Source organism: Blastocystis sp. subtype 4 (genome assembly GCF_000743755.1).
Source record: "Blastocystis sp. subtype 4 strain WR1 chromosome Unknown seqid_0040, whole genome shotgun sequence".
In the NCBI taxonomy this organism is placed as follows: Eukaryota; class Bigyra; order Opalinata; family Blastocystidae; genus Blastocystis; species Blastocystis sp. subtype 4.
The window spans coordinates 1-22,586 of record NW_014569507.1 but is presented as its reverse complement, the minus strand read 5'-3'; the positions used below and the strand labels follow the sequence as shown (position 1 = coordinate 22,586).

Sequence of the window (22,586 nt, the reverse complement as noted above, 5' to 3'; positions counted from 1 at the left end):
TCCCGCGGTTCATTGTTTGTTCTCAATATCTCCTTTACCACTCAATGAACGTCGAATTATTTAAGAGAATTGCTCCCAAAGCCTATTATGGGAAGTACTGGACCATTTCTATCATCATGACGTAGATTCCTTGAACAAAGCATTCGACCTGATGGAAGGAATATGGACACTGGAAGAGGTATTGTCATATCAGAAGGTGGATGCTTTAGTCTTTAGTTAAGGAATTAGGTCATATCGGAACGGCCGATGGTTCTAGTTTTGTTCGTTTAGGAAATACAGGCATTATATGTGGAATCAAATTGGAATTTCTCCCTTCTCTAGAAGCCTCTGAGACTTCGGGAAAACTTGGTTGGTTCTGAGAGAATTCCTTATTGAGTAGATATAAATGTCCATTTAACACCTCTTTGTAGTCCAAACATGCGTTTGGGAAAACCTCCAAGTCAATGTTACTTTTATTCACAAACACTCACTCGTATCTTTGAAAAGTAATTCTAGGAACTGCGAATCATTCATAGATATGTCATTGATGCTCATGACTTATATGCAAAGGAAGTTAATCGAGTTATTGTTGCCCACGCCGATTTGATCTGTATCGACTATGAAGGAAGCGTCTTTGATGCATGTTCGTTGGCTTTGTTGGCTGCCTTAATGAACCTTCGTATTCCAACTGTATCTCTGAAAGAAGAAGAATTAGTGTTCGATTATGGTATGACTTATATCTCTCTTCGTAATCTAGATCATCCTCGTTCTCTTCAAATTCTGAATACTCCTATTAGTATTTCATTCGGTCTATTTGAAGATTTTGAAGTAATGGACCCTGATGTGTTTGAAGAGGATATTATTGAAGACTCGGTAACTTTTGTTCTGGGAGAGGATGGAAAGGTCTTATCGTTGGTGAAACCAGGAGGAAAACCTGTGAAAGATGAGATGTTAATGACTCTTCGGAGCAAAGCAAGTGATCGATACAACGAAGTATATGAAGTGTTTGAGACATATAGAAAGTCATTAGGAAAGGAGATGGAACTAGAGTGATTATGTTTGTTGATAATCAAGCATCACTGAACGTCTTCCAAGTTGGGGTTTACCAAATATCGATAACTACACTGGTAAAGGATGTCTGAAGCAGCTGTAACTGTTCGTGTGAGAAAGTTCATGAGAAATCCTCTGCTCAAGCGTCGTCAGATGGTACGAACCTTGTTTGAGGAATAAGAAGGTAGACGATTGAAGTAATTCATCCCAAACGTGCTTCTGTCTCTAAGGAGGAACTCAAGGCTACTCTTGCTAAGAAGTACAACGTTTCAGATGATAAGTGCATCATTCTCTTTGGCTTCCAAATTGCTTTCGGTAGGTTCTTTTCTTTCCTTTTCTGAATACCAGGAGGTGGCAGATCGACTGGTTTTGCTCTCATCTACGATTCGCTCAACGACGTCAAGAAGTTCGAGGCAAAGTATCGTTTGGCTAGAGTAGGTGTTTGTGAGTGAGTTGAGGAACAGTTTGGAATTCAGGAGTATCCTCGCCAAGGACGTAAGATGTTGAAGGAGAAGAAGAATCACCAGAAGAAAATCTGGGGAACGGGTCGTCGTGCTGCTCTTCATAAGGCGAAAAAGGCTCAGGACGATTAAGGAGTCTCAGATGTGGTTTGTTCTTGACGGTGTGGTTTGGTTGTTTGTTTTCGATTTCCATAGTGATGCTTGTCGCAATAATGGCTTTTTAGATTCCTGTTACCATGATCATGAACGGCATTGTAAGATGTATCCAGTCCATTACGCTTCGTATGTTTCCTGTTTTTCCCCAGCTTCAACTTGCTTTGCCGGCAATCCAGCGAACACCTCTGGCTATCATGAATCAAAGAGAAGAAACGCATAAATTTGATCTTGCTAAGTGGCTTGAAGAGTCATTTCTTCAATTTGCTACACCCAAGAAGAGAGTGGGAATGGATACAGTTGTTCATGATGTAGACGTCAATTCAGAAACGTCGTCAGCGAAGAGCAACACAAAAGTTGGAATTGAAGACAAATATCGTCGTGTGTCCGAAATGTGGCAAGTTCAAGTTGTTACATCATTTGTGCAATAGCTGCGTTTTACATAACCGGTATACAGGTGATTCTAGGGAGTATTAGAGGTATTTGTTCACAAACACTTCAAATCGATAACTTGTTCTGTAGATACTCTCGGTCTACAGGAGATAAGGAAACATAAAGGGCTTCCAGTCCTCCTGGTGTGTTTCCAATTACACTTGAGATAGTCTGGCGAAGAAGACCATTCAAATCGTTCACCTGAGGAATAGGATCAACAACCCCGATATTGGCCAGAGATAATTTGTGGTATGCATCATATTCCACAGGGATGTCCAGGAAGTTGGAGGAGTCTGTCCAATTCTTGTTCACATCACGCAGTACTGCTCGCATCATTGCTAAAATACCCTGAGCCAATGTTGTAAAAGGCTGCTGATAGAACGATTGCTCCTTCAAGAGCATTTGACTTATACCATACACCTCCACCTTACGGACAGTCTCGTCCATAGTCTCAATTCCATTGATAAAGATTGTAGTGAAGAACGACATGAAAGTCTCAGTTCCTCGAGCGAGAATCAATTTGGTCGAACAGTCAATTCCATGTAAAATCGTTAGCAGCGATAGATTGTTAAGAATCGCCTCTTTCACTGCACGTGATGCTCCTTTCTATCCATGAACATGAACTCAAACACATACTCCTGATAGAATGGTCAGAATATCAATAACATATGTGAGGTACGGTTGAATGACTGATAAAGGAAGATTCTGGATTATGTGACTCAGCAATTCCAATCCATCAACACGCGAGGTTTTACGGGTACAGAGAGATCTGAAAATGTTAAACAACTGCTGTACTCGATTTTCAACGAGGAATAAATCAACATTCTTCTGGAGATACACTTTGAGGAGAAATACGAGAGCAGTTTGGTTTGATTTTTCGCTCCATACTTGGTCACTCAAAACAATTGGTAACAAATCCAAAAAGACCTGACTTGTGCCGTTTGAACGAGAATACAACATCTACAAAATGATTGGACGTACGAATTTTGAACCAATCCAAAGAGTTGGAAGATATACGGCATATATTCAATAATTCCGCGATTCAAATACTAGAAACTAAATGACTATATCGATCTATACTTCTTGCATAAAAGGAATGAGGTAGCTCTCAATGTCATTACATAAACTTTGATTCGAGCTTGAAATGCGAACAAAAGCAACGAGAGCCTCAAAGAGATAATGGACATAATGAGGATTGGTGATATTGGCTGATAACATGGAGAGAATTGTTGCCAACTTCTGTAGCATATCCTTCGCAAAAGGAAGGATCTAGAAGTCATTAAAATTTTCAATTAAGCACTTTTTCATTCATAAACAACACAATTCTCAAATATGTCTTGATCAGATAATGATCGGTTTGTTTTAGTGGCATGGATACATTCAATAAATAGTTTGTAAGTGGAATGATCAATGGTTCAAGTTGGGAAGCTGCTAACACTGAGCTCTGAGAATTATCTTCTACACATCACTCAACCACACAGTTGTGACTTGGCTGGTACTTTGTAAGAATGCGGTCAATCGTAATAACACTCAATACTCTCACAGATTCACTGGTACCGGTGAGCAGGGTAACACATCGCTGGAGAATCTGCATGATGCTTCCCTCAGGAATGAAGTTGAGAAATAGATCACAGGTGATTAGCGAATCTGCAATCAAGATCGGATTACTAGCACTCTGTAAGTCAACGAGAGCAAAGCGCTCTAAGAAGCTGTTTACGAATTGAATGTCGTCCACTGTACGAATAGATCGCATGATGGATGGGAATTCGCAATTGCGATAGAAGAACATATGATAACCACAATCACGCTGCTCGGGAGACCCTTCCAACAACTGAAGGATCGCCTCCATCAATAACGAGACAAACTAAAAATCGGCCAGTTTTCTGGAATTCCTACATTCATCTGGAATTGATCCTTTAAGGCTGTAATCAAGTGAGCAACAGCATATCGAGGCGAATTCACCTTATATCCCTACATCTCAATTCCCATGATCATGGCTACTTCTTCGTAATTCTTGATGTAGAGATTAGGCTTCACTTCAAACTGTTCCAGGAGTGTTTCCTGAGCAATACAGTTCGGAACGATAACATTGGCAATTAACTGTTGCAGCATATCTCCGGACTGAAATACCCCTCGGAAGATTCGCTTCGTACAAACAGAAGAAAAGAAATGAAGTGATGAAACTGCCACTTCTTGATACTTGATGGATGGACCTACAGTAGCTAAAAGAGACCAGATAGCCGATGAGAAGGATTGGAAGTATTGGGTGAAGAGGTCTGTATGACGGTTCACACAGCTAGAGGTCATTGATCATCAACATGGCTTACACGGTACAGAACGAAATAATAGATGCCTTCAGTTCTTCCAGAACCGTAGCTGTCGGGTTTTCGACTAGAAATGATACAAGAAGCAAACATCGACCAAACATGGAATTCGTGTACTGTAGCATCACACTGAAGAAGGACATCCAGATATCTAGATCCACACAAGAAGCATCCTCCTGTTCGTGGTCAGTGTTGATATCACGGATCACATCGACCATGATCCAGTAACGACGAGTATTTGCTATCAACAGCAGACAAGTGAGGATTAACTCCAGTTTATCATAATCGTCTACAATTAACGAACATCCCCAGGATAACTTTGAACTTGTGGAAGAATACTGACCATTGTTTCCCACATTGTTCGCAAGAATACGTTCAAATCATCCACAAAATGAAGAACAACACCACCCACAATGTCACTATCGGGAACTGTCTCCAGCACTTTGCAAATACCTTCAATGACAGTCAGACAACGACTGATGATGGAAACGTCATTCGACTGACATTGAGCCACAAGTTCCTGCATCATGGTAGGCCAATTAATGTAATAGTCTTCTAAACCAATCTGAACGAGACCTTAGAATGAGTTGAAACAATCTAAATACAAACATTCTACAAATTGTCTTGCAATCACTTCTTCGCTAGAACCCATCAATGAAATGAGATTGGACCGAATCGTAGCTTTCTCCTCTGGATTGATGGGTAATGCAATAACAACGGAAGGATTATCGGGATCTGTCTCTTTGCAGCTCAAACACCATCGTTTTGACAAGTCATTTTTGAAATAAATTGCTGCTTGAAGACTAGAAGTGAAATAAAACAAGACAACAGTCACCGGCTGCCATGATTGACAACGGGAAGCTGTGTGATCTCCAATAACGTTAAAAGGAATCCATCCATATTGTAGTACGTTTTCATTTGGGCCTCAGCCTCCTGACTAGTCTCTAACAGGAAATCACGAAACACGTACCGCTCATTGTCATTAATGGAACCTAACAAATCACAGAGGGAAGCAATCAGATTTGTTTGACTCTTTTGCATCTTCACCTACAATGGGACTAATTCTGGTACTTGTAGAAGCAACGAAATGGTATTGAATCAAAGATTTCGTTCTGTTTTCGACGGTTTACCTGTTTCTCCACTCAAAAAAGGCTAATCCTGAACCTGTGAGTGTGAAAATATGGATCAAAATGATTCGTTCAGGCGAAAGATTGCATCTGGCAATCCGAGTGGTTCAGTTCAACAGAATCTCTTTACTTCTTCCAAGAGTTCTACTTTTAGTTCTGGAGGTTCGGAACAGCTTTTCAAACCAGAACCGCCTCTGGATACTGTTCCTTCAGGACCTTCGCGAACGAATTGGCCTTCCCAAGTCGATAGTTGGTATTTCTATTTGTACTTATTTCCAGATACTGTTTTTGTTGCAGTGGATATCGTAAGGGAGTTAACGAAGGAGGAAGTGGCTTTGGTGAAGAACGTTGCCTCCACGTTAGACCCATCAATTGATATTATGATTCGAAAACGAGAAGGGGGAATGAAAGTGATTATTGTGTATGATGCACTGGTTGTCCAGTGTGCGATTCAGTCCATTCGAGTTCTCATTCAGGGACTTGCCTCCATCTCTCCATGCCCTGCTCCAAGGGAAACAACGGAGAAACCTGGTGTTTCTCCACTTACATCGCTGCAGACTTCCAAGAAGATGGCTCCAAAGGAAAAACCATCTTTAACCCCACCAGGAACCCCGACGGAGGAAACCACGGAAACACCAGGAGTGTTTGAAAGACCTCTTTCTTTAAAGGGTCAAAGACACGTTTTTCTCTACAAGTGTCGCTACAGCCTGCTGAAAGCGATTATTGATCGTAGTGGTTGCTGGGGACTGCGTATGGCCTCCCTTGAGGATAAATGGCCTTGTTTAGTGGTATATTGTGCGAAAGACCGTGAAACCTGGATGAATGCTTTTCACAAGATTCAGAAATTGGAGCGAAATGATTTCTATCGTAAGAAAATTGCTGATAGCTTGAAGAATGTGGATCTGAAGAAACTAGAGGACTTGACAGCTGCTTATGGACAGAAGTGATGAATTGTCGCTCGCGTGATGTATAGAAATGCTTGTATTTCTCTCTGTGTTCAATCACCATCTTCTCCTTCCAATCCATCCGTGAGTGTCTGTGGAGTAGAGATGTATGTTGAGCAGTTGTATAAGATCTTTGTCGAATATCACTTGGTATCCGAAGAAGCAACCGATGTTCCTTCTCCAACAGTACCAATTCCACAACAACAAGGTAGTGATTTGATAATATAATAATCATAGTTTATCCATCACTGAACGTGTATCCAACCCAATCATCTGTCTATTCTCCATATCAGAATGATATATTTACGCCAGCTCGTAGTCATCCTCTGTATACACCATTCTCTTCTTCAATGTATACTCCATATCATGCTGTTGCTAATGACATTCATGATACATACAATACGACTTTCAAGAATCCGTATCTCGATAACTATCCTTACTCTCAATTATCACAAGAAGCCATTCATAGTACTCGCAAAGCATTTTCACTTGAAGATTCAATGTACAGTCTGAGTGACAGCTATTTTGATAATCGATTTGTATTGGATAACGAACACTTCTTTGATGGAAGTGAGACACTTCATAAGTCTTTGCAGGAGTTGTTACCAATGCCTACTAAACAAGAGACTGAAGCTGTAGCTGAAGAGGCACAATCACCAAAAGGTTCTTCTTCTGAACAGTCTCACTTCACGGCTACTGGATATACAGAGTTCGTTCCGAAGGGTACTCCTGATCAGTCTGTGAATGTGAGTATACCAGAAGAACCAGCTCAATCTGTCGAAGTTAAGTCGGCTCCGCCCAAGGAACCAACGACCACTTCTTCATTATCACAGAACGCTTCTTCTGAGGTTTTATCGATGGGGTCATTATTCTCGAATCCCCGTGCTCGTCGTCGAGATGACAATTTCGAACTTTTTATGGATAGTAATGGAATTCCTGACAGTATGACGGATGTGATGTCGCCTGGTTTGTCCTTTAATACGCAGTGGCGGGATGATGGTTGGTAAAGTGATTGGTAGCGTTGCTGCTTGCAGTGACGTAATAATTATTGTCTATTGACGTGTTTTGAACAATCAGACAAACTAAATGAACTAAGAACTACGCACGAGAAGAACGATTGCTTTGATTGTCTCCACTAGATACTGTGTGAACAGAATCATTTCGTCGATACGATTTCTTCCCATTCTACTGATTAATCTCCAATTAATTCATTACATCAATACGATGTATCCGTCGATGGGGTTTCAGTTTCTTGATAACATATCGTGAATCCCTCGATAGCTGTAGCATAATGTCAGAAGGACGAATAACGTCAATACAACACATAATCAAAACCGTAGCTAGACACATACAAAAAATCAGTTGGAGAGATAAAACTAGAATCAACACAATAAGAAACAGCATACGGGAAGAAGGCAAAATGTACCGCATCAAATAGTCTTTCAAATGAAATTCAACAGTAGGAACAACTAGAGGTAGCACAGAATTATAGAGACGAATAGTAGCATTGAATGGATAAGATGGATCAATAATCAAATACAAATTCCCTAAAGATGGATACTGAAAAATACGAGCTAGGAAAAAGTTGTACTCCACTCTATCTATTATGAAAACAATCTCGCACCTACTTCATTTCGTACATAGCAGTGTATTCAAGAGAAGGAGAATCAGCAAAATAGATATGATGATCTGCAACACTAGTATCGAGGATTGAAAACCTCATAGAAATACCTTGAGATGGGAAGAAAGAAAAAGGAATAAGAATGGCCGTCGTCGTATTAAACAAAAACGGTACATCTTGGTGAATCCCTTCACCGCAAACTTGTATCACAGATACTTTATTGATAACAAATTCAAAGGATGCTCGCTTCCAGTTACTGCATTTGGGAACTAGACATTAGAATTCGATATTATTGTAACTCCTACTCTTTTCATAGGACATACAATCCGAATTGTTGAAGAGAGAGTATGGATAACAATAACTCTCATATTTGCACGTAACCATATTGGAGACGACTTCAGATAGCGAATATGGTAATAAAAGAGTGGTTACAACAAGATATGAGATAAGAAATCCCATTATAAAAACATGAATGAGAAGAAGCTAAATTCGAAAGAGTTTTCATTGTTATTTAGATAGTACTAGTCTAGTGGAATATTTGAATGGAAAACCAAATCACGGAAACACACGAAGTACTAGTTATTCAAGTATTACCTTGCAACAGGTATTTCCCATCATCCTATAAGTGGAAAACGATTGTTCATATTTCTCTCATGATGTTTGTATGAACCCATAAGATGGCTCAATCCTGTGCGAATATCCTGCTATTCCCGTTCTTGTCGTGTTTCTTCTATTGTGAATCCGAATACAGTTCAAATCTTGTTCAAAGTGTATTGATGAGGATAGAAGAAAACATGACGAATAGGAAAGTGCGAGCACTTTTCCTGTCGTTCTTGTTACTGTTATCCTTTGCTTGTCTGGTGTTAGTTTTCGTTTTTCATTGATAGACTCTACAAATGGAATCGTACTGGATGGACATTTGATGAGTGACTCATCAAGTTCCATTCTCCAAGTCCATAATGAAGATTTGAAATGTCCTTTTAATTGTGAACATGTTTTTGTTACTCCCTCAGGGAAGAATACTTCAATCGGGCTGCTGAGGAGTATGCAGAATGCTTGTTTATTTATATCATCTGTAAAGATGAAATATCAATTCGTTTACTCAGATTGTTGTGAAGAAATAGACAGTTTGGAAGAATCGTTGAGTAATCCGGTCACTCTTTCCTTTCTTTCTTTTGGTTTGCTTTTATTTGATAATTAATATTTTAGGTTCTACATCTAGAGACTATTTTTCTGTTACTTTGAAGAAGACTGGATTTGTGTCCCAACAAGGGAACCCTATGATTGTAGTTGAGTTTGGAGAAGTACCGCAAACGCAAGTGGAGTCGAGAGATTTTATTGCTTCAGGATGTTCACTTATCTTGATAAATGCAGAAAATACCTATCAGTTAGAAGTAATCATGCTAGCACCTCAATGTTCGATTGTGATGGAGAGAAGAACGATCTATTCGATCAACTATACTCCCAATGAGAAATCAAATATGTTAACAATGTATCGAACGAATGGAACGGACTTTGAAAGTAAAATGCATTGCTCAAGAGAGTTATCAGCGTTTCAACAGTTTTTCATTTCCTGTGAATTGACATTCGCTTCTCCTGTTGCATTTTTTCGTCCTAATTATGTTCGCTTATCTGCTGGAACTGTGAAAGCATATTCAATTGTATATGTCTCTCAGAATCAAAGTATTGTACTGATCTGGATTGATATTCCCTCCAATACAAGTGATTCTATATCCATCCAACTGTTATATGGTTGTGCAATGAATGATGGTGGCAATCATTCTCAAGAATCATTAGAACAGCAAATTGCAATCAACTCATCTCCATTTCCAGTGGCACTATTTGTGGTTACAACACACCAAGAGGCATGTTTACGTGGTCAGATCACTCTTCTTCTCAACTCAACAACTGTAATTCCAGGTATCAATGCTAATGTTCTTGCTGTTCAAGGAGCGAATATTTCCAACATCATAAGAGATTCATCATCCAGGTTCATATCATTCTCTTCATTCATTCATAGTTTTCTCATAACTCTGATTCAGTTTCAATCAGAGATTAGTGCTCAGATTTTGGCAAATACTATTTTCGATACATATCTGAATCAGAATCTTGCTTCAGGTGTTCTAACTGTTCATTATGGTATTTGCTATGATTATTTTCTAAATTCTAAGATTGCTCAATCCCTCAGATTCTACTCCCAAAAACAACATTTTATTCATCGTATCGAGGTGTAGCTTTCGAGTTCAATGTCACGGGAGAGATGCATACTATGGATACAGGGCGTGTTACTTCTGACACTGGTTGTTCGTTCCATATTCATCCTCTTGGTTCTCGCTATCGATTCTATGCTACTGTACCTATCAATCAGATTACCATTTTCACCATAAATTCTGGATTCATTGTTGCTGAAAATGGATATTCCAATAATCCGGTCGTTTTTAGTATTGTCCATAGTTGGAATCCATTGACAGTAACTATAGCAAGTACAGGATTCAGACCTCCATTCCTTGTGGAATATTCGTTTTCGGTGAATGTGGATCTGAAGAGTGAGGAGATGTGGAAATTTGTGAATGTGGAGAATGGGATTGTGGATACTCTCGTTCATCAGGGGGCTCAGGGATGGTTGTTGGTATATCCTATGAATTGTGGGACATGGAGTGTGACTATGATGAAAGGTGAGTGATGAGTGACTTGATTATTGTGATGTGATGAGTGACTATGACTGATTGTCCTCCTTTTCCATTTTCTAATCACCACAGAGTTCAATGGTACAACACTAACAGACAATTGTGGGAATACTCTCCAGGAATCTGTTACATTCGTATCCTCCTACAATACACCTCAACCTATTCCATTTCTCACTTCATCTTGTATGACCGCTTGTCCAGCACCACTCTCAATCACACTCTCATTCTCTCATCCAATTCAAAATTTCACTTCTAATCTTCTATCCATAGAAGGTGGTTTGGTTGTTGGAATGATTGCCATGACTCCCGATTCTGACCCGTCTTCTCCTCAATCCTTTCTTCTTTACCTATCCCCACAGACTCCATTTGTTTCTGTTATTAACATTACTCTTCCAGCAGCAGTGACAACTGACCATAACGGTTATCACAATATTCGATCAAATACCCTTTCAATTACACTCTCTCTCACACTTGCTACAGCCACGATACTAACAAAACCATACACAAATCATAATCCTATTCCTCTCCTCATTCAATATGATTCTCCAATCACGATGATTCCATTGAAGGAACGGATTTCATGTGTGAATTGTGAGTGTATCGATGTTGTTCCCTCTCAGGAGAGCATACTTCGCTTAGTCATTCATATGATGGAGGAAGGAGAAGGAATTGTTGGGATCCCAGCAGGAGTAGCAACAAGCACAAGTGGAGTCTCAAGTGATCCCATTGAATTCCATTTCTATTATGGTAATGTATTGACTGAAGCATGATTGATAGATGTCACATCGCCTCAAGTGATGATTCGCTGTCAGTCTACTGAGATCATCCAATCGCCTCTTCAATGTTCGTTCAGACTCACTGAAGTCATTTCTGGTCTCACAAGTTGTATCTTCGAAGCATCCACCAATGCTGTAATTACCAATCTCCTTCAGAAGGAGAATGATCCTCTGGAGTATTCATTTCTTGTTGATGGTGTGAAGGATGGAGAGGTGAGATTGGTGATCAGTGATGGCATGATTGAAGATCTTTGTGGTAATACCAATATCCGGAGTAATACTGTCATTCTAGAAAAAGGTACGAATTTTGTCATGATAATAAACATCAAGATTCCATCATCTTTAAACCTGTTTTCATTCTTCAATCCTCACCACAAGCTTCATTTGAGGTTCTTCTCACATTTCCATCACCTGTGTCAACTGCAAATGATTCAATGATTGTCGTGAAACATGGGACTCTAACCGATCTCCATTGTCTGAGAGACTCAACATGGTTATTCTATGTAGCTCCTATGTACCCTGGAATACTGACAATTTCAGCTCCTGCTGGTGCTTTTGTTGACGATGAGGGACGTGTGAGTGTAGCTTCAGATTCATTGGAAGTGGTCGTACCAAGTACACCCAACATGTGCCTGTTTCTATCACAAAAGCAACTCGTCAATGAATTGCTGATCGTCGTATATATTGTGTGTGAATCTCCCATCACTCCTAAAATTCAAGACTTCTCTGTCTCTAATTCTACTGTTGTTTCTCTTACAGAAGATGAATCCACCAACAGTCTGATTCTTTCTCTCACTACATCTCTTGTAAGAACTACGATTCGAGTAGACTTCAGTCATACTTTCAAATCAATCAACTCCATTACTTCGGATGAGTTGATCATTCAGTACACCACTTCCTATTCGTTTCCTCTCTCTCTTACCACCTCCAGCACATGCTCCATGACTTCAGCGGTTCTGTTGATGAGTTCTGTTGTTGTATACGAAGTGAAGCTGATTTGTGATGGAGTTGTGATTTCTCTCTTCCCTTCATGGGTCAATGCCCCCAACAGTCTGCTTGTGATCCCAATCGAAACCAGTTATTCTTCCAATACTCAGTTTGTGGTTGCGGTAATTGCGCCTTACGACACCGAAATTGTCGTACAGCCTCCTGTTGGATCTCTTCTCGCCAGTAATCTCTACATTGAGAATCTTCCTTCCATCATTCTCCATGCTGAAACAAAACGGCCTCTTCCTCAAATCTCAGTCATGGCCACAGAATCACCGTTTGAGTATCGTGTTCGAGTGTCTTTTACTGAAATGATGCGAGGAATGGATTCCTCTTCCCTCCTCTCCTGGAGAACTGACGGGATTCATGCCACTGTGAGTCTGAGTATGCATTCCTCTGTACATAGTGTATTTGATGTCAGTTTTGCAGAGTCAGGAGCAATGTGGGTCTATGTGAAAGGAGGTGCTGCTATTTCAGAACAAGACCAACCATGTTTGGGATCCCAAGCATTTAAGATTGTGGCAACCGAACCACGGTTTTCGTTCGTTTCAACATTTGATGAAGAGGACATAGTATACACAAATGATGTTTGTGGTCGTCTCCAAGCTCCTAGTCTGGTGACAGAGCTTCATTCTGATGATGTGCACACTTCCATGTGTTCCTTAGCTAAATTCGTTGTCGGGAGTGTGGGTACTCAGACTGTGGTTGACATGTGTTTGAATGTGAATGAGGAAGGAGTTTTTGAATTTTGGATTGAGGAAGGTGTTGTCACATTGTTGAATGGAACCATGAATAATCGTTGGTATGTTAAATTGAAATGGATTCGAGGTTTGAATAGAATGATGAATTGACTGAGTAGATACTACGTCACCTTCTGTGATGTTAGTCCCTTCAGAGAATAAGAGAATTATAAACCATCCATTCACTTTCACCTTATCATTTCAGCCATCTCTTCATTCACTGAATCAATCATGCTTTGTCACTACAAACATTCAACACATTCAAGTCTCAGGAGAGAATCCACACTTTTTTATCACACTGTATCCACAGTCTGAGTCTTTATTCTCTTTCACTTTAATGAAGGGTTTTTTATGTTCTCTCATGATCACATTTAGACTGTCTGCATACGATCACAGATGGGTCTCCATATCCAGAGATTGAACCCTTATCAGTCATTTACGATGTTCAATCTCCAACTCTTCATCAGGTTGCTTCCTTCAGTCATTCCATCATTCCATCAATCACTCTTATTCTCCAAGCATCCGAGAAGACGAACTTTTTGAAGAATCTGAAATTGGTGCAAATTAGGGAAGGACAAATAATGGAAGTATTTTCGGAATTTGATGTAATGTACATATTTTTGGAAAAGGATGAAATTCAGGTTTATTTTGCGAATCCAGTTATCAGGAAAAGATTCAACAGTTCTGCATGTCCCCAAAGAAGCAATTGTTGATGAAGCAGGAAATACTATGAAGACTGACTTAGAGTTGAGTGTAACTCTTCGTAGGTACCCCACCATAGTCATCACTTGTAGAAACATACTCACTCTTCACTCTAACAGCAACACATCATGAAACACTTCATTCACCTGTGTCTATCATACTGACTCTACTCGTCCCTAACGTGTTTATCTCTGGGATATTCGATTCATCTCTTCAATATGATTATCGCTTGAATATCACTTGCTATGCTGTCACCACCACCGTGACTGTTCTCCCAACGACTCTCACCATACACAACACCAATCAAGTCCTTATCTCAGTATCACCAACAGAGCCTTCATTGATCTATTGTGTGGTCACCGCATTCATGATTGGATCTGATGGAAATGAAACGTATTTGGGTGTAGTGACAGAATTATCTCGATTTGTGGATAATCAAATAAATGTCCAGATTTATGTCGATGAAACTCCCTTCATACAAATCAAACAGCCTCCAGTATCGTGGGAGGAGGATTCCAGTCAGAGTGGCTTGATTGATCGATACATCACGGCTCATGTTCACTTCGACCAAGTGTTGAAAGCGTGTGATTCAGGTTTGTTTCTACTTATGGGACTCCAAATAACCCAAATCATTATGAATTCTGGAAATTCATTTTCCACAGAGTGCGTTCTGTATTTGGATGGAGATAGCAGTGGATGGAAAACTATTCAGATTAGTGCATATTCGGTATGTTCGGTTGCTGGCGCAAGAAACAATGACGAAATAAGAGTTGATTTTGGATATGAACGAAATCGACCTAGTTTGGTATTATGGGATTTGAGTCCAGGTGGTCTCTACATGTTCACACACAGAATCGTGGGTGTATTCACACGTGATGTGATTGATGTACATGTGAGCAATCGAACTGAGATTGATCCATAGATTAGTGAGATCATATGCGAGAATTGTCTTGTGATGAATGGATTCATGCTTACAAGTCGTGTGTTTCAGTTTGATATGATACCAAATCAGTTAATGAGTACTGGAGAGAGATTCCATTCATTCTTAGATCCGGCTCTATCGATGCGTTGTGTGGCTCCTGAACGTATTGCTGCTGATGTAGCTGGTGCTACAAATGTTCGGAGTACTCCACTCTCTCTTACAATTGATGCATCTGACTTCTCTCTAGCAATCACAAGTCCACTTCTTCCTCTCACTTCCAACAGCACTATTGAATGTCAGCTCCATTCTACACATCCTCTCACTCATATTGCTCTGGAAGACTTTGTCGTCAAAAACGGCTTTTTGGTATCATTGGATCCTGAAGTTCATACTGCCTATAATCATACCACGGGAATTGAGACATATTACTATGACTTCACAATTAAGGCTACTGTTCAAGGACAGGTCTGTGTGGATATTCTCAAAAGTAGGGACTATTTTTGGAATGTCAGAAATAGACACATTTATTAGTTCGAAGAATCATTTGCCAAATCCACTTCCTCTCTCCTTCTGTATCACCCATGGTATGTCAAATGCTTGAGTCTTGATCATTAGATTCCATGCGACCTTCATTGCTCGCATCATCGCCTCATGAAGAGCGTACCAACGGGGATAGGATTTGGTTCACATTTGAGCTATCAGAGTCAATTCTGTTTCTGTACAACCCACAATTGTCACTGATTGACAATGTACGTCTAGTGACTCAAGAACGTTTGATGAGTATGGTTTGTTCAGTTGGGAGTTCTGGAGATTGTATTGAGGTTGATAATGGTGAGGTGGAAGATGCGATGGTGGCCAGTGATCGGTAAGCTGATACTCATTCTCATTATTCCTAGTTTTTCTCTACTTGCAAGAGCCATTCACAATGGTCGTGTATCAGTTCGAGTTCCTCATCAACTGATTACAGATCTGGCAGGAAATGAATTGGCGGGAGATTTAACTGAATCCATTGTGGTGGAAAAACAGACAATTATTGTCTCCTGGAGAGCTGTTGCTGTCTCCTTTGACAAAGTTATAAAACCTATCCTAATTCTGGAATTCAACAAGCAGGTACAGATTTCAGATTTCCAGACTGCTCAATCCATTCTTGTATCTCATCCTCGTATTTCAGCTCATTATATTGTAATGACAGAAATCTTCCATTATTTGTAGATTCCCAAAAAGGATCTGATTCTGGATAATAAACAGATTCGGTTCCCTCTGGGTTCCTCATTCGAATTTCGCGACAGTTACACCATTCAGATTCCATCAGGATTGATCCGTGATTCGTTCCAGAATTACTACTGTGGATGTATTGACTCAGAAATGGTCATTCAAGCTTATTCCTTACAGCCACTAACCATTTTGAGTCAAATTAACGAATCTTCTGTCTTATTCCTTATTATTCCAATTATCGTGGGTATTTATATCAGTTCGGTTGGGTACCGAAATCTGTACTATTCTGTCCTTTCCTTCAATGCCTCATTTTTCTCCTTCATTCTCTACTATGTTGTAATTTCAATCAGCTTTGAGGAATTCCAGAAATCAAATCAATTATGGAGATGTTGTATCGAATTCGGTTGTATTGTTGTATCGTTGTTGCTAAGTCATTTGGTTCTCCGTTGTGGATCGAAGATTGCCATTCATATCTTCTGTGGAAATGTGTTGCTCCTGGCCTCAGTCTGGTTGATTCGACTCATCACGGACATTATTGTTCTGAAAGGGAAATATTTGCTAATGTAGGCCCTATTTCTGGAATTCACAAATAGATCAGTTTTCTATACATTAATTGGAATTGCCATAATCTGCACGATAATTGGTTGGTTCGTTCCAGTGAATACGCAGACACAATATCTCCTCGTAGTGAGTGCAGCTGGAGCAGAGTTGTTTGTAGAAGGGATAACCGCGGTTATTCGACGATCTTTGAAGAATTCTTATGTGTATGGAGCACCTCTGGGAGTATTGTGGGAATGTGTGTGTATTGTGTGTGAAAGCATGTTATGTGTACTTCTGTATCGATTCCAGAAACATGTAAGATTTTTGGCATTCCATAAATAGTAGTTTTATTCTTCAGAAATGTATCATTTGTACGTATTCGGTAGTAAAAAGGAGAAGAATCGAAATCGTGATCCATCAACTGTTAAGAATCCATCAAAGAAGAAGAGAAAGAAGAAGGAAGAGAAGACGTAGGATAGAGATATTGATGTGATGTGTAGCAATGGTGGATGTAAGAAACAAGTTGATACTAGTGAAGTGTTATGTGATGATTGTACGATAAATGCAGTTTGAAATGATTGTTTGATAATTCTAAACACTTACATTAGAATTCATTCCGTTTGATATGAAGTATCAATTCTTTCATTGCTTTCTCTACTTGAAGGGCATCTTCTACTTCTCCTAACCATGATGCTAACACTTCACCTGCTCCATTCCCAAGTGTACTTCCAATCTCATATGCTTCTTGTAAATCACCTCTATCCCATCACCTCCATCTCTCATTCTCACCTCAACAGACATTTTCTCATGGCCTCCAGACGCACTAATGGATCGTCTTCACTCACGCCTTCAGTTCCCATCAAGGCTACCACTGTTCGTCCCAACAACTGACCTGCCAAACCCGAGTTAGCTGGTACTTTGGCAGCAACACGAGCATCATGAAGCAGCTGGTTGAATCTATTTCAACAGCAATCAGTCGCTCCCCTACGATGCATAGAAATATGCAGTTGAATGAACCCCACTCTGAAGACTAGACTCTGGAATATTCCCAAGGATGTGAAGTATAATAGGATCATTCAAACTCTGCTTCTTCTAAACTCAGTACACAAACACCACATCTTACCAGTTCGCTGATGGGTGTTTCCAGAGGTTTTCCTTCCAATACGGCCTGTTGTAAACTAATGACACTTTTCTGGAATTCCTGATTCTTTTCTGCCTCCTCTAATGACTCCAAATTCTCGCGGTTTTTCTCAGCTAACAATTGAAGAACGGCTTGATGTCGATTCATTTCCTATTTCTGATACTTCTTCATAAAATCCACTTCTGTTCGAATTTCTCGCATTTCCGAAGCTTCTCTCAGAATTTGTTGGAGATGTGATTGAGTGAGAACGGCCCACTCTTCCTCTACTCTCTCTCTCATTCTTTCTCTCTCAGCCTCACCATCTTCTTGTGATTCCAATTCACATTCTTCCTGGGATTGATGGAACAGTTTCTACTCATGATTTCACTCTTTCAAACTAACATCCATCTTGGCAATTCCAGCCTCAAATCGGCCTCGGATCCGATCTTCCTGTGTCTTCACGCGTTCTATAGACTTCTGATTCTCTTCTGTCTCCACTTCCTTCTTTCGTTCCTGAATCCGCAGTTCGAATTCCTTCTCCAGCTCTCTTTTCTGCTCCATCAGAGCTTCATACAATCTCCTGGATTCGCTTACAGAGAGCTGACGTACCTGCTGTTGTAACGAGAGCAGTTTCTGACGCAAATCTTCAGAGAGAGAGGAAGAGAGTGAAGCAGACAATTCTGCTGTGATGGGAGTTACAGTCTCCAAAATGGTGTTTTCAACACGTTCCAGAATCGTGGTCTAGATATGAGCAGTTTAATAGATAACTACATCCAGAGTCTCTGGTGGTTCTACATGGTTCTGTGTGGGTTCGCCACTGTTTCCAGATTCCGTGGCTATTTCGGAAATATCAGTAGATGAAGAACTCTCATCTAATTCTTGTGATTCACATTCCTCTGTAGCTTCTTCCACAGGGCTCTCCTCTTGTATCTCACAAGGAACTACATCACAAATCTTCTCAGCTTCTGGGATTGCTTCCGATTCTTCCACGTTCTCAAATGACTCGGATTCCTCTTCACACGATTCGGGGGCCTCTTCACAAGATTCCTTCTCTTCCTCCATTGCTTTTCGAGCCAAAGCCAACACAGCCAACGCATGATCAACGTCAAAATCAACTTCTTCCATATCCGAATTCTCCACATCCTCATAACTCTCTACTTCGTCCTCAGCTAACGATGCTTCCACATTCTGAAGGATCTGAGTCACTTCGGATTCCAATTCCTTTGAACTCATAGAAATCGTAAAATCGTTCTTCTCAATGGGATCCTTCTTTTCTGGCCAATTCAATGGAATATATCGACGCACAAAGTCAACGGCACGCGGATACTCTCTCTCACAACGGTAAAAGAAATCTGGAGACAACCTAGTATAATAATCATCCTTCAAATCCACTTCATTCCACCGAGAATGACAACAGGCAGACCAACAAGAGTAGCTATTACTACTTTCGTTCCTGCTCCCATCGATTTCTTCTTTGTTGGCTGTGCCTGCTTTACACCATTTCCAACAGAATTCGTGACAGGCTTAGGAGGAATTTGTGTTTGTACTTTTGTGTTGGGTTTCATCTATATCCAAGTAAGATTACGCTCGACCAATAGCGAATCCACACAAGGACACAACTTACCTCTTTTACGGTTTCTTTCACAATCTTTTCGCTTTCTTTGACGGTTGCATTATTTGATTTCAGACGCTTTAGGACCTTTACCGCTATCTTCACCTGTTGAGGATTCTACATAAATCATTCCCTTCTACAATACTATATACGATGATTTTTCGAACTTTTGACAACATCACGATGAATTGAATGATTAAGCCTTTTCAGGTTCATGTTATGAAAGTGATGATTTTGAACGAATTAGGAAAGGATACTTTGTTTCTACGTCTATTGAGGGATCACATTGTACATCGCTTCAAACCATCATCCTAAAAATATGAAACTCTTTTCTAACAAATCTGATATCAGCAAACAAAAACGAAGATCGAATTGAATAGAACATGGAGTTTCCCCATTTCCCCATTCTCTCTTCACTTTTGGTTATCAGAGCGTATAACAAAACTATGGAAGCTGTTAGTTTGAAGTTCGCTCGAATCCCAAAGCAACTGATTCGAACTCCGGTGATTGCCAGTGCTTTGGGAAAAGGAATCAAACCGACGATCAATGGAATTAAGCAATACAGTGTGGCTGTTGGATCAACAATTCCGCAGCAGAAGACGCATGCAATGACATCCTTTTCGTCTATGTGGTTAGTATAATTTGAATTTTTCACATATAGTGGGGTTGAAAAGGTTCCTGAATTCACTCCAAAGAGTCAGGAGAAGAAGCCTGCTTCACAAGGAAAGAAGCATAATGCCCGTTTCAACCCGTCCAGTCTTCGAAACAAGAAGGAAAGTCTACTTAATAGTATTATAGCTGGAAAAGGAAAAAGTGAGGATCTGCAAGCGAAAGTGTTAGAGCTCCTTTCCTTGCCTTATGAACTCGATATTCGTGACTATACGAAAGTCATTCAATCTTGCAACTCATTACAACTCTCTTCCTTAGTAATGCAGGAAGTAAAACGACGTGGTTTGAATCCCGATGTTATGATGTTTAATGTGTATCTGAAGAAGTGTGAGGAGTTTAAGAACAAGAACAAGGCCTTTGATGTTTACCGAACCATGATTGAAGAGAATATTATGCCAGATCGTCATACAATGTCCATTCTCATCCGTTCCTGCTTAGCAGCTGATGTACCATCAGAAGCTGAGAGTCTTTTAAAGAAGATGATTTCTCATGGCATCGATCTGAATAGCTATGTATTTAACATCGTGATTGATTATTATGCACGAAAAGCACTCCCATTAGAAGCTTTCCGCATGCGTCAGAACATGGAGCAGTATTCCATCAATCCCGATGAATACACCATATCCTCATTGATGGCTGCATGTTATCCTATTGCTCCATCCAAGACTTATCTCCAGATGTTACTGACAGATTTAACAAAAGGTCCCCTTCCAGCTCGTGCTGTATGTACAAATGCTTTGTTTTCTGGAATTGCAAAAGCACCTCATCTTGAGAACCATTACAAATTGAAGATTGCTGTCGATTTTCATTCTGAATTAAGCCATCGCTCGTACGTAGTGGGTCAACATGCTTACACATCTCTGATGTCATGTTGTGCAAAGATTGGTGATGTTGAGCAAGCAAAACGATTCTTGAAGTGTATGAAGCATGATGGTGTTGAGGCTAATCAGTACATTCTCACAGCCTTTATAGCCACTTGTAGCAAAGCTAAGAATTATGAAGATGCTTTGACTATGTTTGATTACATGCGATCCTGTCCTATGACTGAACATGATTGTAAACGTCCTAATCGATACACATATGAAGCTCTCATCCTAGCGGCTGGCAATGCTGGTTGCTTGAATGATGCATTCCAAATCTTTTCTGATATGATTGAAGACCATTATCAGCCTGATGCATCTAGCTATGCCAAACTCATTCTGGCATGTGGATTGTGTGGTGATTTAGAACGAGGTGAAGCTTGTATTGAACACTTCAAGCAGTGTGGTATTGAAAAAACCTCCTTCTTTTACCATTCCATGATTGATCTGTATTCTCGTTGTGGTCAGTTAGAGAAAGCAGTTGCAATTCTGAATGAAGTCAGAGCCTCTACAACTGTTGATACTTCTCACTATCATTATGAACCAATTGTGAAGCTGTTAGCAGAGCGTAATCAATGGGATGATGTTGAAAGATTCTTAGCTGCTTGGGGTGATGTTTCATATTCAACATATTTGTATCTAATTATGGATTGCTATAAGCGTGGCTTATATGAAAAGGTTATCGATTTTGAGAATCGAATGGAGAAGGCTGGACAACGTCCTTATAGCTCACTTGTACCTCTGATTGAGGATGCGAAGAAAATGGTGACGAATGGAACAAAGGATGCTTGTGAAGGTCATCATATGAACTGGAGTGATATGAATTTTGAGCTGGATTTTGATCTTGATGTGAATGATTCTCTTTTCTAAATTTGCTGTTTATGTATGTAAATACTGTTTGTTTACTCCAAACAGATGAGAGAAGAGAAACGAGATCAGGAGAAAAGAGTTCAATGAACAGTTCTGCGTTGGGATTGGTAGGAGCATCATGAGCTTCACGTCGATACTATGTTATTACTCACTTCCCACTTCTTACTTCCTGAATGATACTTGTAAAACACCAATGAAAGCACTTTCGCAGACACGCAATCACAATTCCAGAATATTTTACACCATCTCTAACGGTTATTCTTGAAGAACAACCAATACTTGCACATTACCAAAACGGGAACATTCTCTGGATTTAATATATATTCAATAGCTTTCTTAACATTGTCTTCAGAAATTGGTTTCCAGTCATCTTTATGAACACTTCTGCAATCAAGAGTGAACTAGAGTTGCAATCCACACATTCAACTAACAATCTTGATTCTGTGATAATCACAGAATGAAATCACATCTTCATTCAGTTTCTCCTCGGCAAGATAAACAATACTCTTTAGATTCAACGAACTGATAAACTGGAAACTCTCTGTAGAGAATACATTACTCCGATACACTTTTGAGACAACACACTCGAAGATCGATGGTGGAATTACCGTGTTATTGGACCAAATCGTTGTCTTCGAATTCATCACCTATTACCAACAACACTCCTAAATAAAAAAGACAATCGAGGTGGAAATGATGTTTCTCCATTTCTCCAATTGATGGGAAAACAGAATCAAGTTGTTAGAATGCTGGCATCTGTTCCTGGAGTGATCTCGAAGCGTGTCATGCCGATGA

The 22,586-nt window shown here is 40.0% G+C and overlaps 10 protein-coding genes across 10 annotated transcripts; 5 read left to right on the top strand and 5 right to left on the bottom strand.

Moving 5' to 3' along the window:
• Positions 1–44: 44 nt before the first annotated feature.
• On the top strand, positions 45–1,032 carry JH06_0848 (hypothetical protein; the record flags this gene model as incomplete). The annotated part of the gene is made up of 5 exons (XM_014673469.1): positions 45–94; positions 126–196; positions 229–348; positions 380–485; positions 516–1,032. 5 exons carry the CDS (start codon positions 45–47, stop codon positions 1,030–1,032), a joined length of 864 nt encoding a protein of 287 aa, XP_014528955.1.
• An 81-nt stretch (positions 1,033–1,113) lies between these two features.
• On the top strand, positions 1,114–1,622 carry JH06_0847 (40S ribosomal protein; the record flags this gene model as incomplete). Its single annotated transcript, XM_014673468.1, has 4 exons — positions 1,114–1,185; positions 1,218–1,344; positions 1,378–1,463; positions 1,494–1,622. The coding sequence occupies 4 exons, from the start codon at positions 1,114–1,116 to the stop codon at positions 1,620–1,622; spliced, it is 414 nt and encodes a 137-aa protein (XP_014528954.1).
• Positions 1,623–2,141: 519 nt separating this feature from the next.
• On the bottom strand, positions 2,142–3,447 carry JH06_0846 (hypothetical protein; the record flags this gene model as incomplete). The annotated part of the gene is made up of 5 exons (XM_014673467.1): positions 2,142–2,681; positions 2,712–3,035; positions 3,068–3,124; positions 3,156–3,344; positions 3,376–3,447. The coding sequence occupies 5 exons, from the start codon at positions 3,445–3,447 to the stop codon at positions 2,142–2,144; spliced, it is 1,182 nt and encodes a 393-aa protein (XP_014528953.1).
• Positions 3,448–3,540: 93 nt separating this feature from the next.
• JH06_0845 (hypothetical protein) lies at positions 3,541–5,440 on the bottom strand (the record flags this gene model as incomplete). Its single annotated transcript, XM_014673466.1, has 9 exons — positions 3,541–3,939; positions 3,972–4,046; positions 4,077–4,371; positions 4,403–4,466; positions 4,491–4,688; positions 4,718–4,975; positions 5,048–5,202; positions 5,235–5,336; positions 5,370–5,440. The coding sequence occupies 9 exons, from the start codon at positions 5,438–5,440 to the stop codon at positions 3,541–3,543; spliced, it is 1,617 nt and encodes a 538-aa protein (XP_014528952.1).
• Positions 5,441–7,673: 2,233 nt separating this feature from the next.
• JH06_0844 (hypothetical protein) lies at positions 7,674–8,475 on the bottom strand (the record flags this gene model as incomplete). Its single annotated transcript, XM_014673465.1, has 4 exons — positions 7,674–7,846; positions 7,877–8,067; positions 8,099–8,360; positions 8,397–8,475. The coding sequence occupies 4 exons, from the start codon at positions 8,473–8,475 to the stop codon at positions 7,674–7,676; spliced, it is 705 nt and encodes a 234-aa protein (XP_014528951.1).
• Positions 8,476–9,581: 1,106 nt separating this feature from the next.
• Positions 9,582–10,774, top strand: JH06_0843 (hypothetical protein; the record flags this gene model as incomplete). Its single annotated transcript, XM_014673464.1, has 3 exons — positions 9,582–10,081; positions 10,112–10,230; positions 10,263–10,774. The coding sequence occupies 3 exons, from the start codon at positions 9,582–9,584 to the stop codon at positions 10,772–10,774; spliced, it is 1,131 nt and encodes a 376-aa protein (XP_014528950.1).
• A 558-nt stretch (positions 10,775–11,332) lies between these two features.
• On the top strand, positions 11,333–13,392 carry JH06_0842 (hypothetical protein; the record flags this gene model as incomplete). Its single annotated transcript, XM_014673463.1, has 3 exons — positions 11,333–11,525; positions 11,556–11,852; positions 11,885–13,392. The coding sequence occupies 3 exons, from the start codon at positions 11,333–11,335 to the stop codon at positions 13,390–13,392; spliced, it is 1,998 nt and encodes a 665-aa protein (XP_014528949.1).
• A 3,872-nt stretch (positions 13,393–17,264) lies between these two features.
• JH06_0841 (hypothetical protein) lies at positions 17,265–19,571 on the bottom strand (the record flags this gene model as incomplete). Its single annotated transcript, XM_014673462.1, has 10 exons — positions 17,265–17,418; positions 17,450–17,617; positions 17,649–17,752; positions 17,784–17,951; positions 17,982–18,152; positions 18,183–18,521; positions 18,552–19,143; positions 19,173–19,345; positions 19,366–19,509; positions 19,545–19,571. 10 exons carry the CDS (start codon positions 19,569–19,571, stop codon positions 17,265–17,267), a joined length of 2,040 nt encoding a protein of 679 aa, XP_014528948.1.
• A 267-nt stretch (positions 19,572–19,838) lies between these two features.
• On the top strand, positions 19,839–21,791 carry JH06_0840 (hypothetical protein; the record flags this gene model as incomplete). The annotated part of the gene is made up of 2 exons (XM_014673461.1): positions 19,839–20,020; positions 20,054–21,791. 2 exons carry the CDS (start codon positions 19,839–19,841, stop codon positions 21,789–21,791), a joined length of 1,920 nt encoding a protein of 639 aa, XP_014528947.1.
• Positions 21,792–21,800: 9 nt separating this feature from the next.
• On the bottom strand, positions 21,801–22,435 carry JH06_0839 (tyrosine phosphatase family protein; the record flags this gene model as incomplete). Its single annotated transcript, XM_014673460.1, is given in 5 exon segments — positions 21,801–21,815; positions 21,835–21,927; positions 21,958–22,039; positions 22,071–22,192; positions 22,223–22,435. The coding sequence occupies 5 exon segments, from the start codon at positions 22,433–22,435 to the stop codon at positions 21,801–21,803; spliced, it is 525 nt and encodes a 174-aa protein (XP_014528946.1).
• Positions 22,436–22,586: the final 151 nt, after the last annotated feature.